Raw genomic sequence first — 15,927 nt, 5'->3', positions numbered from 1 at the left:
TTTTTTGGTTTTTCTCCGGTACCGGGAACCGAACTCACGACTTTGCGCTTGCCAGGCAGGCGCTTTGCCGCTGAGCTAAATCCCCAGCCCAACTTCACTAGCTTAAACACAAATCACTTATGCAGTGTAGGTTTGTCCAAACAGCAAGTAAAGTAAATATCTGACTAAAGTTGAGAGAATGGCTGTGAGTGGGAGAATGAGATTTCATTCGAATTTTTAGTATACATACTTCACATATATTCTGTAATCGTGCATTGATATGTACTGCACTCAGGTAGCAGCCCTGGGAGTGTGTTGGTTTTTAACTTTTTTAGCGAAATCTGTGTTGGAAGCTTAAGTCAGAAAATCAGCCACTGGATTTCAGCAGATTGCCTAAAATTGAAAAACTAATATCTGAGTCTGAACCTTAAAGAAACTGCTTTGTCTTTGCAAACTATTAACTCAGTTAATGTGACATGTCTTATTCTATGTTCATTGCAACATAATTTTCAATCAGAAAAAGTGTTATGTAAACCTGACATGTCTCACGAGACTGTGAGAGCACTACATTTTTAGAAAATGAGTTTCCAGAATTCCGCTGTACTCTTTTTTTTTTTGTTTGTTTAATTCTCTTTTATGTTTGTATATACTTGTCACAGATTCAAGAAACTAATTCTTGTCAATAGTACGGGCCAGTTGCTTACCATTTAGTTTAAACGGCATTTGTTTAGTTGTGTTGTGTAGCTGCAGTATACATTACTCCCCTGTAGGCCTCATTCACATACCTTAATGTAACCTAATACGTGTTGTTAAATTAAAAACATGACTTGAGTTTGGGAGTTTCATTTATAGTTAGTAACATGAAATGTAAGGAATTCAGTGAGTATACAAGCTATTTAAATACAATTTTGGAAGCGTTTCACAACTAACTAGTGCTTGCTGTTTTGCAGATGAACTTTAAATTACATAGAAAAAGTCACACAATTTGAGTTCCTCTGTTAGCCCTTCAAGTCTCCTTATAGAACTTCTGATTGCTCTTTTTGTAACCAACCAATCTTTACCTTCTTTTTAAAATTGCCCTTTTAAACTTAGAAGCTTTAGTCTATATAAAACTAGTTTATCAACAAAATTTTGTTTGCTCTTAGGTTAACAGTCTGCCTAATGAGGAAACATTAGGTTTGGAGTTATTTGAGAAAGATCTAAAGAGATCTTGGCCATATTTGTGTTTGTCATTGTTGTTTGGTTGCTTATTTTCTTCTTCTTTTTTTTTTTTTTTCCCTGTCTTTTTTTGAGACAGGGTATCGCCCTGCAGCAGTTCAGGCTGGCCTTGAGCTCACTTTGTAGCCCAGGCTGGTCTTGAACTCGCAACGATCTTCCTGCCTCAGCCTCCTGAGTGCTGGGATTACATGCGCCACCATGCCTGGCTTGTTTGCTTATTTTCAAATGAATTTCTCTGTGTTGTCCAGACTGGTCTCAGATTCCTGGACTCAGATGATTTTCCTGTCTCAGCCTCTTCAGTAGTTGGGCCTGTAGGCATGTTCCATATCTGGCATGTTTTGAAGGTGTTTTGTTCTTCTGTGTGTGTGTGTGTGTGTGTGTTTTCCAATGAAGATGGAATATCAGAAAAACAAAATTGTATTAAAGGCCAAAGATGCAGCTTTGCCTTATTCCAGGCTGTGAGCCTCCTGAAGAGAGGGTGCACAAGCAGGAACTTCGTGGTTTCTGTAGGGTCCCAAGTGTTTATTCCATTGAGATTTTTCACATTTTGAAGATATACATTTCTTTACAAGAATGTTCCTGATAATCTTGAAAAATTAATCACATTTTAGTTTGTATATACACTTTGTGATTTCTTTTAGGAAAAATTAAATATGGGCTGGACTAAAGTTGTCTAATAAAGATCTTAGTTCAGATATTAGCTTGATTTTGGTTAAGTTTGATTTATTAAACATCAAAAAAGAATCAAAAAAATTTGAGATTGTTTATAGTCAAAGAAGAATGAAGATTTGAAATAGTACTCGGACAATTTAGGGCAAAGCAAATGTTTGTCCAAAATGTGTGGCCAAGGGTTAGAGTGTTTCTACAGCCATTTTTTATGAAGTATTGGGTTCCCCATACCCTTGATGATAAAATACATGAGTTTTGAAAGTAAGGAATTGTACCAAAAGAGAACAAAAATTAGTTGTATTTCCACCATTTAATTACTACTATTTGGTAGAATTCTTGATTCCTGTAGTTTATCTTGTTACAAAATGTTTATACCATATTTAGATACCTACTTACATTGTTATCCCCCCCCACATACGCACAGTGTTCTTTCAGAGATGGTTTTTAATGGCTCTATACATAATAGCCCATTGTTTGAAAGGCTTATGAAGTATTTTCACTCCTGCTTAGTGGGGGTTGAGGTTAATAATTAATAAGTATAGGTTTTTGCTGATAGAAATAAATCTATGGTGTTGCTGTTCCCTTACTTGATGAATAGGATACATTTCTGAAAGAATTATCAGGTTACAGGTATATGGTAAGATATGAGCAACTTTAGGAATTTTTATTACATTGTATCAAACTTTACCCCAGAAAGATGGTCCCAAAAGGATTCTTTAAGGCTTTGCTTACCACATTTAGCACTTTCAGAGTTTCTATTACATCATCTAGTATGGAGGATTTTTAAGCCCTCTCCTAAATTTAATCACTGGTTTGAAAGTCATAGCTCAAATTAAGGCTGACTCCTGTATGTCATTTTTATTTCTTTTTAATTTAATGTAATTTTTTTGTCTTTTTGAGACAGGGTCTTGTTATGCAGTTCAGGCCGGCCTTGAGCTCACTTTGCAGCCAAGGCTGGTCTCAAACTCACAACGATCCTCCTGCCTCAGCCTCCGAGCTATATATCAGTTTTATTTTTATTTATTTTTTATATCAGTTTTAGAATTGGGTAAGATCTTACATATCATGTGCATGTTAATAATAATAATTGAGGAAAAAACGTTTGTTTTCAGCTTTCTTCTGAGACTATGTTTCTGTAATTCACTTTCCTTTTTTTTTTTTAAATATGGAACGCTTCACGAATTTGCGTGTCATCCTTGTGCAGGGGCCGTGTTAATCTTCTCTGTATTGTTCCAACTTTAGTATATGTGCTGCCAAAGCGAGCACTATAATTCATTTTCTATGATACTGGAGAATAGATCAGGAAATAAAGGCAGGAGGCTGTGTGCTAATTTGTTTGTTTTTTAGTTGGTTTACAAATTCTTCCCTGAAAGGTTTTTTGTTGTTGCGTTGTTTTTTAGTAATTGTAAATTGGATGGAAAACAAAAAGCAGATTGAGAATGAGTATACAACTGAGATCTGGGGGAGCTTAGAGAATTGGGTCTTACTGTCCCATCGCTTAATTTTTAAAATAGATTTTATAGGCCATTGTTACTTTATAAAGTACCAACATTAATTGATTTGAGCAGTTTGCCAGTCAGTATAGAGCATGTGAGAAACTTAGTTAATTGCCAAAGTCATGTATGCAGTCTGCCCTCAGAGCTCAAGTTTGGTAGAAGCGTGTTTGTGTTACATTTAGCTTACTTCTTTAATTAAAACCATGCTTCATTCCCAGTTTTTGTAGAATTGTGGGGAAATTTGGAGTTGGTATTATACCAGAAATGCCCGAGGTTTGCATGGGGGACCAGGTGCCCCCCCTTCAAGGTTTTAGAATGAAGCTACAGCAGCCCACAGTTAATAGGACCTGCTCAATCTGAAAGGCGTTTTAGGGATAATCAGTGGTGTGGTGAGCTACTCAGCCATGGAGGAAATTGAACCTGCGTAGGTGGGCCAAGGGGGTATTTTGTTAAGCCTGGGCATATTGTTAAAGAAAATACAAAATTATAGGAAGTTTTAGGATAAGCCTTGAGTATGAAAGCCATGTGTTTACCATCTACAGCCCTCAGTCCGGCCAAGCCATGGAGTTGCTGAATTCACTCACTCCTGCTCTTTTAAGGTTTTGCTTCGGTGGAGGATGAAGAGACCTGATGCGTAGAAGGTAGCCTTTCCTCTCGCACAGCCTCAAGTGTCAAGGTCCAGAGAGGTTAGGGATTCTGCCCAGGTTTCAGGAGAGCACACTGCATAGCAGGACGTGCAGCACAAGTCCTGTTACGCCTAGTGTAGCCTCCCCGCTTGGCAACTGTATTTCACAACCGAAGTGCCATATTCTGTGTGTACTCAAATTGTGTTGCTTTGGAGGGTCTTCAGGAACACTCAGTGGATTAGAAAGTGCCACAGCATTGGCTCATTGCTTATCGAAAGAAATGCGCTGTGAAAGATCCGCCTTGCCGTCGTGTCAGTCAAGCTGGGCCCTTGTAAGCCAGCTCTGTGTGTGTAGGGCTGGTCTACCTCTTTCTTGCACAGGAACCCAACCAAGGGCCGAGGGCCTGCAAGTCAAAGAAAGCGGGGTAGATGTTAGTGCATCCACAACAGGAGAGTGTCCCCTGTGGAAGAGATTATTGGTACCAAGGGCAGCAGTGATGTTTTATCATTATGTTTATACATAATTATGTTCTCTATGAGCTATTTTTATATCCCTTGACAACACCTTAGCACAGGTTGAGGTGTAAATGGTGTCCATTCAACACTTACTAGATTAAACTTACTCCATAAATTAGGGAATAATGTGCATGTGTGTTTATGCATGTGTACACATACATGCTGAATTTTCACATTGGAACTCCGCCTGTTGGGGTAGGGCTCATGGAAAAAAAGAGCTAAGCCTGCCACAATCTTCTTTTGACATAGAACTTACCTACAGAAGGAGAGTCTATTATGATATTTTCATTTAAAGGCTTGCTATTTCCTTATTGATTGAACCTCTGTAACCTGGGTCATTATGCAGAAGTTGAAATGTTATTTTAGAACAGATGTCCTAAGAAAAACAGATCAGTGTTACATGACTCTATAGAGCTTTTGGTCCTGCTAATGATACTAAGATAGGATTTTTTCATACTGCATATCCCTAAATTCTTTGAAGTCCCAGACATCATAGCTATTTGAGGAAAATGTGCTCTGTTGTTACATAAATGAGCAAAAATGAAGTTTTAGAGCAAGACCTAGAAATTCAAGCTAAGCATGGAAATCCATGCTTATAATCCTGGCCATCTGAGGCTGAGGCAGGAGGGTTGCAGGTTCAGGCTCAGTCAGCTTGGGCAGCTGGGAAACTTAGGAGAGATTCTGTCTAAAAATAGAAAAAGAGCCGGGTATAGCTCAGCCACATAGCGCCTGCCTGGCAAGTGCAAGGTCCTGAATTCGATTCCTGGTACCAAAAAAACCCCCTGCAGCTCAGGGCAAGTGCCCTTGATTCAGTCTCCAGTACCAGAAACTTGTCATTTTTTGCATTTGTGTGTCTGAACAGAAATGATCTTTGCTCACATACAATTTATTGAAAGTGGGATGTGCAAGTTGAAGCCGAAGGAAGCAACAGTGACGTGCAGGGTGTACAGTGTGACTAGTAGTGATGTCCTGGGCATGATGTGGAGAGCTAGGAATAATAGTGGAGAAAGGAAGAGCCTCGTGCAAGACTTGGTTTACCCTGAGGATATGGTTCTTACACACGGCCCCCATAGTGTCTGAGACTTTCTACTCTTGTGTGGAAATTTGGTTACAATTGTGTACAGATTCCAAGTGTTAAGTGTGATTGTTATTAAAGAATACAAGGAGAGAAAACTAACGTGTAATAAGCCCTTGAGTTCCTTCAAGTATGTATGGATTGCACACATTGCCTTATTTAGTCCTCAGAAGAGTCCTAAGATGATGGGGGGCGGGGCGCTAGGTTTTTTTGGCTTTTGTTGTTGGTTTAATTGTCTTAAAGGCACACCAGCATTAGGGCACGGCACTCATGAAGTTGCCACTGTTTACTACAGTCTGCCTCTGCAGTCTGTCGTTCTCTGATGCATCCCTTTCATGCTAGACTGAGCTCCTGCAGGCAGAGCTATGCCTGTTTTTGTTCTTGCTCCCAGGCTGCCCTGGCCTTTTCTGGGGAGGCTCAGGAGGTTTGGGTCTCCTTCCTGTATCATCTTGGAAGTGACCCATCTGCTGTGTGGCTCTGCTGTGAAAACATTATTCCTTCCTGGGAGTACATGTGCTTGTGTATTGCTCTCGCTAAGGTAGGGCCTATGCTCACAAATTACACAGAAGTCATCAGTAATACCACAGAATGCAGTCCCCATCCTGCTTCTGTGATGGAAAATTACACCGTTAGAAAAGCTGATGTAACAGCGGACACTGCCACGTGCATTCAGCACCCGTTAACACGCTACTGTACCTTCTCCTTCCCCTCTTACTCTCTTTTTTTTTCCCACACAGATACATATATAAAGATTTTGGGGGCAAAACCTAAAAATTTAGAGTGCATTTTAATAATCTGAACATAGGATTATATTTGTTATTCCAGTTTTTAATTGCGCCTTCCTTTGTCATCTTCTAAAAGTAAATCACAGACATTATATTTTGTGTTTGTAGTGTCTTTTAATCCAGATAGTACTTTCAGTTCTCTTCTGCTTCTTTAAAACATATTTTTCCAAACAAGATTTGATTCCCTAACTGCATCACTTAAACTATGTGGGGTAAGCTTTTGTGGAAATTCAAAGTTGATCATATAGGATTTGCCGTATACACTTGCTAATTATAGATAACTTTTACTACTACATCACTTTTCATTTCCTCTTGCTATTGAAAATACCTCAGTTCAGCAGGAGTGCCACTCTGCTTGCTAAGGTTTGAAGACGCAGAAGACTAAACTTACTATCATTGTTTTATTGTTGCTTCACCATGTCCACACCGGGAGTCTGATAATAGCGTTAGGAGAACCCTTACATATTAAAGGCTTACTGTTGATAGGATGTGAATAGAATTTGGTATTTGATAAGAAATCTGAATACTGTCATTTGAGGCAGAGTCTCACACCTGTAACTTGAGAGGTGGGAAGTAAGCTGATCTGTGCAAGGAGGGTGTGCAGCAGGGGAATGCCGCTGCTTTTGGTAACGTGCTTCTGAAGTTTTGTACGTCTGAATCAAACACACGAGCTTCTAATTTTCTTCATTATGTCTGTGATGATGTCACGCAACAGTCACTTTTAATCAAAACAGAAATAGTTAAGTCACAGTTTCTTTCTGATTTTGCTCATCTAGAAGGAGCTGGCAAACAACCCTGACTGTCCTCAAATGTGCGCGTATAAGCTGGTGACCATCAAGTTCAAGTGGTGGGGGCTACAAAGCAAAGTGGAAAACTTCATCCAGAAGGTAAAATCTGTGCAGAATGCGCTCTAAATTTGGGTTAAGATTTGAGATAGACACTACCGGGAAATCTTCTGTTACTTTTTTTTCTCCTTTATGACATGAAAATTATTGTTCCTGTATAACTCATTTTTGCTTTTTTGGTCTCTAGAAACAGCAAAGAGTGATGCTAGAAGAGGTTTTAAGGGGCTGCCTCTGGGGACGTCCATAGCAGTTTTTTCTTCATGGTGCTCTCCTGATAGATTACCCAGCACTTCCGTAAAGAGCCCTTTCCATGTACAGCGTGTCCCCAGGGGCGCCTGGCCTGGCCCTGGCTGGATGGAGAGGGCAGCCTTTGCCTGCTGAAGGCCTCCCTAATCTCTTGGCCAGTGGCTTGGCACCCTGCGTCGCTGTCACAGCACCTTGCCATGTGGGGTCGCTTCTTTATAGGTTCTCACTGGAGATGGCTGTACTCTGAATTGAGGTGATACGATCTTAGGGTTCACATTCTCACTGCCCTTTATTATGTCTTCTTTATTAAAATGAAAGTAACAGGCAGTCAGATCTAGGAAGAAAAGAGAATTGCCGTTGTATAAACCGATGTGGTTATGATAGAGTGCTTTTCCAGCATGCACGAGTCCCCAGGTTCAAACCCTAGCACCACAAAAATGACAGAAATATGTGTGGTTATAAATACACAAGGGGTGTGGAGAATGTCCTTGGTATTTACTTTCCTGCAACATGAATATTTATTTCATTATCATTATAAAGAAGCCCTCATTCTGGTTCTGATCCCCACAGCTAGTTGGGTCTATATTTCACTATAACTTTTCTACTTTTGCTGTAGCTACTGTAACATTTGTAAAAAAAAAAAAAAATGACCCTAAAGTGCTGGGAACCTTGCTTATTCTTGGGGCTGCTTGCACTTGGTTCATGGTAGGCACTTTAAATATTGGCTTCATTCCTCGTGGATCATAGTAATAGAGTATCAATACAGTTCTGATAAATAGAAGTCACGTGTGTAATAGATGAAGTCCTTTCTGTTCATGGAAAAGTTAAAAAGTTGTGTTGTCCAGAAGTGCTCACTGTTTTTTGCTTTTGTCTTGTGGGAAACTTGAATACAACTTCAGTAATTTAGAAATTAAAGCCACTGTTGGTATATATGGTTATATGTATTATAGTGACAGTAGCGTGTAGCTCAGAAACTTAATGGAGTGTGTATGTGTGTGATACACAATTGTTACTTTAGCAAAATATCTTTATTCCAAAGAACCGAGGGCTGTTTTCTTTCAGCCCATTACTGTATTCCACTTCATGTGTTCCTTTGAAATGCAGAGAGGTGAAGAATGACAATGTTAGTTTCATAGCACAAAAAAATCTAGTTGCCCTTTGCTCGTTGACATTTAGAAAAGGTAAAAATAGATTGGGTCCAGCAGAAGTATGTTAGATCAGACTGTGCACACCACAATTTTTTAGTTTCTACTAGATCATTATACCTTTGTCCGGGGAGATTATTTCCCATTTCGTGGAGAAAATTTTCATTTTACTGTGTAAAATATTACAATAGGATGGAATTAAGATTTCCACTATCCATATTGAGTTGTCTTTTCAAGTGAAGTATGTAAATTTCATGGATTGAGACATACAAAGTTATATGTCGTTGATCTTAGGCTTTTGCCATCTTATGCTGCTTTTCTTCTTTGTTTTTAAAGCAAGAAAAAAGGATATTTACAAACTTCCATCGCCAGCTTTTTTGTTGGATTGACAAGTGGATTGATTTGACAATGGAAGACATTAGGAGAATGGAAGATGAGACTCAGAAAGAACTAGAAACAGTAAGACTTGCCTTTCTGTGGGACTTCTCTCGTTTCCCCTCTTTCTAACACTGCGCACATGCTTAGGGAGTGTAGCTTTAGAGTTAGGAATAATGTTACCGAAAGCTAGTCCTCCATCTTTTTATCTTCATCAGCATAGTTTCTTACACATCCGTAATCCCTTGATATGTACTGATTTCTCTTTTGTTGAGAACTTATCACCTATAAAATGTTCAGTGGTTTTGCTTCCCTTTTCATACATTAGTTTTCTGGGATGATACCTGGTTCACAGTCCTTTTAGATTCACTTTATCAGACCAAGGTGCCTTGGGCTCAGTCAGTCTCAGCTCCCTCTTCTGTAGACAGAGTAAGGCTAATACTGTCACTAATCCTAGAGACGCCTTCTCCCCTCCCCATCTACCAGTGAATTCTTTTTTTCCTTGTAAGTTTTAGGCAGATTTGAGTGATTCCCTGGCAGAAGGCCAGCGTGCTCCCAGCTCCTCCCTGCTGCCAGTGCCAGGCGCTGCAGCCAGTGGGTGTCTCACCTCTCTCAGGCATGGATTCTTCTTGGCCGCCTCTTGCATGTGTCTGGTTTTGTTTTTGCCCTGGGCCGCGCTTGTCTGTAGTTGGCAGTGAGTAGGAAAAGGAACCCAAAGAATGTCCAGGGTTCGTGAGTGCTTTTCACGCAGTCACCTCTTGTCCTGCCAGTGGGCCCAGCTCTGGAAGCCCTGCAGGTGTGTCTGATAGATGCCCCCGTTCGAGGCAGGCACTCCACTTAATGCTGGAGAGTGGCAGTGAATCAGATTCCGTGGCCCAGAAGGAAATGTGTTTCTCTGGCACACTGCATTGTAAAGACTCTATGTCTGGAATTGCTTGCTTTTGGTGATTGCAGCAGGTCTGCTTCTAATTAGCTTTATACAAACCTGAGAGGACTAGGGCATATTTTCTTTATAAGGTAATAAAATGTTTTAACTTTATCTCATACATAAAGTAAACTATAGGCAGAGTCCAACTTATGAATGGATTGTGCCCTAGATTTTTTTTCAGTTGATTGTTTGGAATTTGGAACATATTTTCCCGTAGAGACAATATTATAAATTGGGGTTTGCTTTCTAAACCAGCCAGTAGAAAACCACCTTGGTCCCAGTTTCGCATACTAATGGTAGAACTTCAAGTTTCGGATCTTTGGAGCAGAATGATAAAATGGCAAGAGTGGAAGACGTCCTTCACTCCCTTATTTTAGGCTGGCGACGGCTATTTGGACAGGGTGATAAGTACATCCTACCTTTCTTCCTGTGCCTCTGCCCACTTCAGTTCCCTTTCCTCAATGGTCAGGCGCCCTTTACTGCCACTAGGAATTCACCCCCAGCACCGGGCTATCCCGCTGAATCCCTTTTTTCCTGCCCTGCGTGATTTGCTCCCTTGAAGCAGCAGATGTTCATTGCACAGAAAGAGTAGCTGCCTCGTTACCCAGGTTCACACTAAGCTCATGGCACAGCACTGCCGATTTCAACAAGGAGTTACCAACACCAAGAGGAAACAGGAGTGAGATTTGTTTTTGTTGGTCCAAACTGTCAGAAAAAACCCTTCTCGTTTGGTTGGTTTTTTTTGGCCAGAAAACTGTCACATAGAGCATTCATTCGCCTTGACCAGCCACCTTGCACGTAGCCGTCTTTGGTGTGGCTCTGACCTCTGCCTGTCCCTCGACCCCTTGGCTAGCGCTTGGCTGGTACCTGTTCTTTCCCGGCTCTCAATGTCTTCTCAAGTTCCCGGTCAGGAGGCTTCTGAGCACGCCGCGGCCCCAGCGTCGACACAGCGAGGGCCCCTGCTGCACACACGCAGTGGTGGCCCTCGTTCCCACCTGGGGCGGTGAGCCTGCAGACGCAGCTCCTTCCCGTACGAGTCAGTCGTGAATGGAGCCTGCACTTGAGGAGAAGGCGTAAGACAGAGAGGAAATTACACAGAATTTAAAAACCCAGCTTAGTAGTATCATCATTTTTGGACTCTCACAGCTCAAACTGACTAAATTCTTCATGAAGTTGGTATAATTCTGTCGAGGGTCAAGGGCAGGGCATAGCAATTTCATTGTTGAATATGTCAAAAACATTTTATAACACATTGCAGCATTGGGTGCTGATCATCTTAATATTAAACCCTACTTAAGTCTTGGGGAGTGCTGTATTCCTCCGGCACTGCTGCTGCTTTGAGCATCTTCAGAGTATGGCGAGGAACACTGCTGGAAGCACCTCCTGAAGGGGATCTAATGCTTTAACTCCTACCCCATCAGGAACTTACCTTGCTTTTAAGGTCTTGCTTCCTCACACCTGCTGTGAAAATTTGACCCAATTGATTCTCTTAGTTCACAGACATTTTAAGAATTGGCTTTCTTGTTGCTGGATGTGGTGGTATACACCTGTGATCCCAGCACTCGGGAGGCTGAGGCAGGAAGATTGCTGCGAGTTTGAGTCCAACCTGTGCTACATAGTGAGTTCAAGGCCAGCCTGAACTACATAGTGAGACGTGCCTCAAAAAAAAAGAAAAAAAAAAAAGGCTTTCTTTCTCCCATGGGTCAGTCTCTGGGGAAAAGGCCTAGTATCTTGAGAGTCTGGGCCCAAGAAGAGAATCCTTGCCTGTGGTCCCTTAGAGGTCTGCTGGGGTTAGACCCAGCCACTGAGTGGGTTGGTGGCATTATTCCTGTTCTCTGTAGGCACTTTCCCAGGTAGGAGGGAGAGGAGGTGGTTATAAATGTGTTCATTGCATTTGTTTCTTCTCTGTCTCTTGATTTTCCCATTGAATATTTTTTTACCTGTCTGTAGACTGTTAGAAATGCCTGGCCTTTCCTTTGCATCGTTTCATTCTTTGTGTTTGCCACGTTATTATTCCTTTGCTTGCTTTTTCCTTTCGGTCGCTTTCTCTCTGTAACCTTACTTTAATGGACTCTGAGAGACCTGGTCGTAAGAGAGCAGAGGAGACCGCTCCTTACGCCTTTCTGCCTGCTTTAGGAACTGAAACTATGGACCAGACCTTTGGGCATTTTTTTCACATTGTATTGGCAAAGAGTTTTTATCTGCTGGTCACTTTGATAATTTCATATCAACTTTAGGCATTTGTTTCTTAGATACAAAAATATATGTGTATTTTCTGTGATGTCTAACAAAAGAAAGCCCTTTGCGAGATTATCAAGATTATCTGAAGGGCCTCAACCTAATTCCTCCTGTGGATGTGGTTACACATAGGCAGCCATCACGTCATAATTTCTTCTGGGCCCTTTCTCTCCCTTTGCTTTACTAACTCTTACTTAGAGTATGATTTCGGCAGCTCATGATTTTATTTTACATTTAGATGCGTAAGAAGGGTTCCGTCCGAGGCACTTCGGCTGCTGATGCCTAGATGAGTCCCCTGTAGGGTCAGAGACAATATCACACTGTGTAAGTGAAGATCTGGGTAAAAAGAATGTTTAAAAACCTGTACCTTTTCGGTGATGGGGAGTTAACTTGCTGAGCATAGAGGGTGTAAGTATTAAATGAGGTTTTATTTTTATAATTTAAAAGACACATACTTCAGAAATTGACAGTGATATTTGAGTTCTTCTATGACAATTGTTTGTGTGGAACAGGTTAAATAGTGCAATCCCTTGCCAGTTCTTGGTGTTAACAGGCTGGAAATTGGCTGCCTGTGGACTTGTTCATCATGTAACATTGTCCTGGAAGCTGGCTCATTTTTTGTTAGTCAGTTAACTAACCTGTTTGTCAGTAAAACCAGGATATAGTAAGGATATGTGTAAAAAACCAAACAGATCATTCATCCCTAAGAGCCAACCTCAGTAATTCACGTGAGGTGAACTTTGTGTGCACCATAAAGTCTTCGTGCTTGATCTTTATTTAATTTGCAATTAGTTTTACTCTGTGCAAATGTACTTCACTTTTAATTTATGGTATAAAACATTTCTGTGGTCATACTTGTCTGACACACACTTACGTGCCCAATTAACAGATTCCTGTAGATGGGAAAAGAAAAATCTGCCCCACATATTGAAACCACTGTGGGTAAACAAAAGTGTACGTTACACAGCCATTACTTGTAAATACTGAACTGGGATGTTCGTGAGGAGAAAGGACAGTATGTAGCGCTCCATTGTGTTTCTTTGCTGCCCCTGCCACGAGCTATCTGCTCTTAATGGTTGAATGTAAGATAAACGAGATGTTCACTTTGCAGCAGATAAGAATGAACTATCTTCCCAGATTTCTCCAGAGCTTACTCCTTAAACTCAGTGTTCATTTAAAAATTTTTTTCATTATTGTTTTTATTAAGTTCTAAGTTTTTATGATTTCATTGTGCTTGTACTTTATTTTTCCCTCTGATGGAACAAAATGTTACCAAAGAGACTAAAGTGCGAAGGTGCAGTAGTTGGGATCCATTTTCTGCCAAAAGTTTTGCCACGTCAGGAGGGTTTTTTCTAGAGAAGGTGTATGACAAGCTGCTGTGTAACATTTTCTTTGTCTGTCTGTATGGTAACACATTTTGCACTTTGACTTTTTTACAGTTACGTAATCAAGGTCAAGTGAGGGGAACAAGTGCAGCCAGTGACGAGTGAAGAATCTGACCAGTGTCTTGCAGTGTTGATGTTTCCGACGCGCGCTTGTGATCACACACACACGCACACGCACAGGTTCCCAGCCACGTGTGTATATGTGTGTGTGTGTTTGTAGCTGTATATAGAAGGCATGTAGAGCTGCAGATCCAGATACACACGTGTGTGTATATATGTACATACAGACATACTGAGGGATTAGTACAATTTCTCCAAAGTACTGTACCTATCTTGAGCAAGAATGCAAAAGAAAATATTTTCAATATATATACCTGGAACAGATTTTAATAATTATCAGAGTAATACCATTAATGGACAAATTGACTGCAATGTGATACTAGCTGGTATGTTTCATAAATGTCTTGTGGACCAATATATATATAACATTTTGTTATTCTTGTGTTCTTTTAAATCAATCTCTTACAAATTTTTATTTTAGTCCCATAAGCAACAGACTCCCACAGAAAGATTTCTTCAAAATTTTTTGGTATTCCAATGAATCTGGAATGTAAACTCTGAATGTATTTATAGCTATTTATTTCTGGATGGTCATTATCTTCCAGCCAAATTTGACAATATCTGTTAGGAGTAAAGTTACAGGCTAGTTTTTACTACTTTGTCCTGAGGGAAAAATCTTTTAGAAAAGTTTTCTGATTTTTATTGGATTTTTGTATTTTAAATTTCAAGTATTTTTCTACATCAAATCTAGCAAAGGTGGAGAAGACAGTTTGTGATTTATAATAAACACTAGAAAATTTCCAGGCTTTTGTTAGACCAAGAAGTTGACAAAGATGTTAATCTTAAGGGTATTGTAGGCCATGGGGGAAAATTGGAAATACAGCATTTCAGAAATGGCTATTTTCTACAGCTATAGCATAGAGACTATGCAAATGGTCTAGATTCCTAATAGCTTACAGGATGGGGGAATAGTGACATTTCATTCTTTCCATGTTGCAATACACTTCATGTGAGAGATGTTGACCCTGAGATAGGAATAGTGTAAGATGCAGCACAGGACTTGACTGCATACTGTAGGAGGCCCTACGAGGGACCAGTGGCCTTCTGACTTCTGTGTGCGCCCTTTAGTAGGATGTCAAAGAGTGTGTCCTACACAGGTGTCACGAAAACGTTCGTTAGAAGTTGCTGCCGCTTTTTTTAAAAAAAAGAAGAAACAATAGCTAGGTACGATTTTTATCAGCTTTCCTCCTGTCAGTCCTGGAAGCTTGAGTAGAACGATATTGTTGAAGCCTTCAGGTCACAAACTGTCTTCTTTAACTTGCCGTCCTTTCTAAACACGCCGAACCCTGCAGTCTAATCACATTAGTAATCCGATTTGCTGACAGTCCTGCCCTCCTTGCCCGTTTTCCCACATGTCCTGTGTCCCCACTGGAGTGATGGCAGCGAGTGGGACAGTGATGTTTAGGGTCACTGCCGCATCGTGATATGCTGCTGTCCTCGGCAGCAAATCCCGCATTTCCTGTGTCCTCTGTGTACTCAGGATAAAGACTGCTGTCTCCTCTCTGGGCACTGCTGTAAGATAGGTTTGTCAACGCGGAGTCATTTTGCAAAGTGGTGCAAGGAATATCACTGCTAATTTTGTGGATTAAAGAGTCTCGCCCTCTCCTTTCAATGAACCTAAGTCTCACTGGCATCTGTAGTCTCACTGGGAGCTTGGGCACACGTGGAAAAGAGAGCCCAGCACATGGATTTTAACGTTTTTCTAACAACTGCGGAGATCTGAGGGGATGTGTGGTGAATGTAAAATACCTAGTTGACTTGGCAGTCTCTCGTGTAAATTACAGTAAAACAAAGTAAATGAAATCTAAACAAAAAATAAATTTGATCACAAAATGCCACGTGTGTACTGAGCGGTTGTTTCTTTGGTGTCACGCCTGGCTCAGCGCTGTGGACCGCTCCTCTGCTACTTCTTCAGCAGCTCTCTTCATTTGCAGCGCTCTCACCCTGGGGAAGGTAAGCGTTTTTGTTTTTGTTGTTTAATTACAAACTTATTCTTGCACTGCAGCTATGCTACCCTTACGTATGTTCGGTTTTGTAAATAATTTTGTCTTTAAAAAGCCAACCAGCGAGTTAAAGCGTATATATCATTAATCTCAGGTTTTTAAACACTATTTTAAAAGGGAGAAATACGGGAAATCTAGAATATTTTAAAACGTACTCCAAGATTTTGCCTTTAGATTCTGATCTTTTCAAGACGATGGCTTTTGTTTGGGATTGATTTTCTCTCACCTTTCCAGAATGTTGTCATTTCTATGCTATTGTTTTGGAGATGTAATACATAG

General features: G+C 40.6%; 1 protein-coding gene across 3 annotated transcripts in view; it reads left to right on the top strand.

The window, feature by feature from the left end:
* The window catches only part of Pitpnb (phosphatidylinositol transfer protein, beta), a 65,188-nt gene extending 49,707 nt beyond the window's left edge, over positions 1-15,481 (top strand). The window contains exons 9-12 of one of the 3 annotated variants that reach the window (XM_005396161.2): positions 7,140-7,250; positions 8,936-9,058; positions 12,379-12,464; positions 13,580-15,481. In XM_005396161.2, coding sequence (XP_005396218.1) covers positions 7,140-7,250; positions 8,936-9,058; positions 12,379-12,426 — 282 coding nt within the window. In that variant the 3' untranslated portion in view covers positions 12,427-12,464; positions 13,580-15,481. The remainder of the gene's footprint in view (positions 1-7,139; positions 7,251-8,935; positions 9,059-12,378; positions 12,465-13,579) is intronic. The other 2 variants (XM_005396160.2, XM_013520442.1) reach the window with 2 other exon arrangements.
* Positions 15,482-15,927: the final 446 nt, after the last annotated feature.

This window comes from Chinchilla lanigera, unplaced genomic scaffold, assembly GCF_000276665.1.
Source record: "Chinchilla lanigera isolate Chin_1 unplaced genomic scaffold, ChiLan1.0 scaffold00054, whole genome shotgun sequence".
Classification (NCBI taxonomy): domain Eukaryota; kingdom Metazoa; phylum Chordata; class Mammalia; order Rodentia; family Chinchillidae; genus Chinchilla; species Chinchilla lanigera.
Note: the sequence above shows the minus strand (reverse complement) of the source record. Positions and strands in the feature narration are given on the sequence as shown.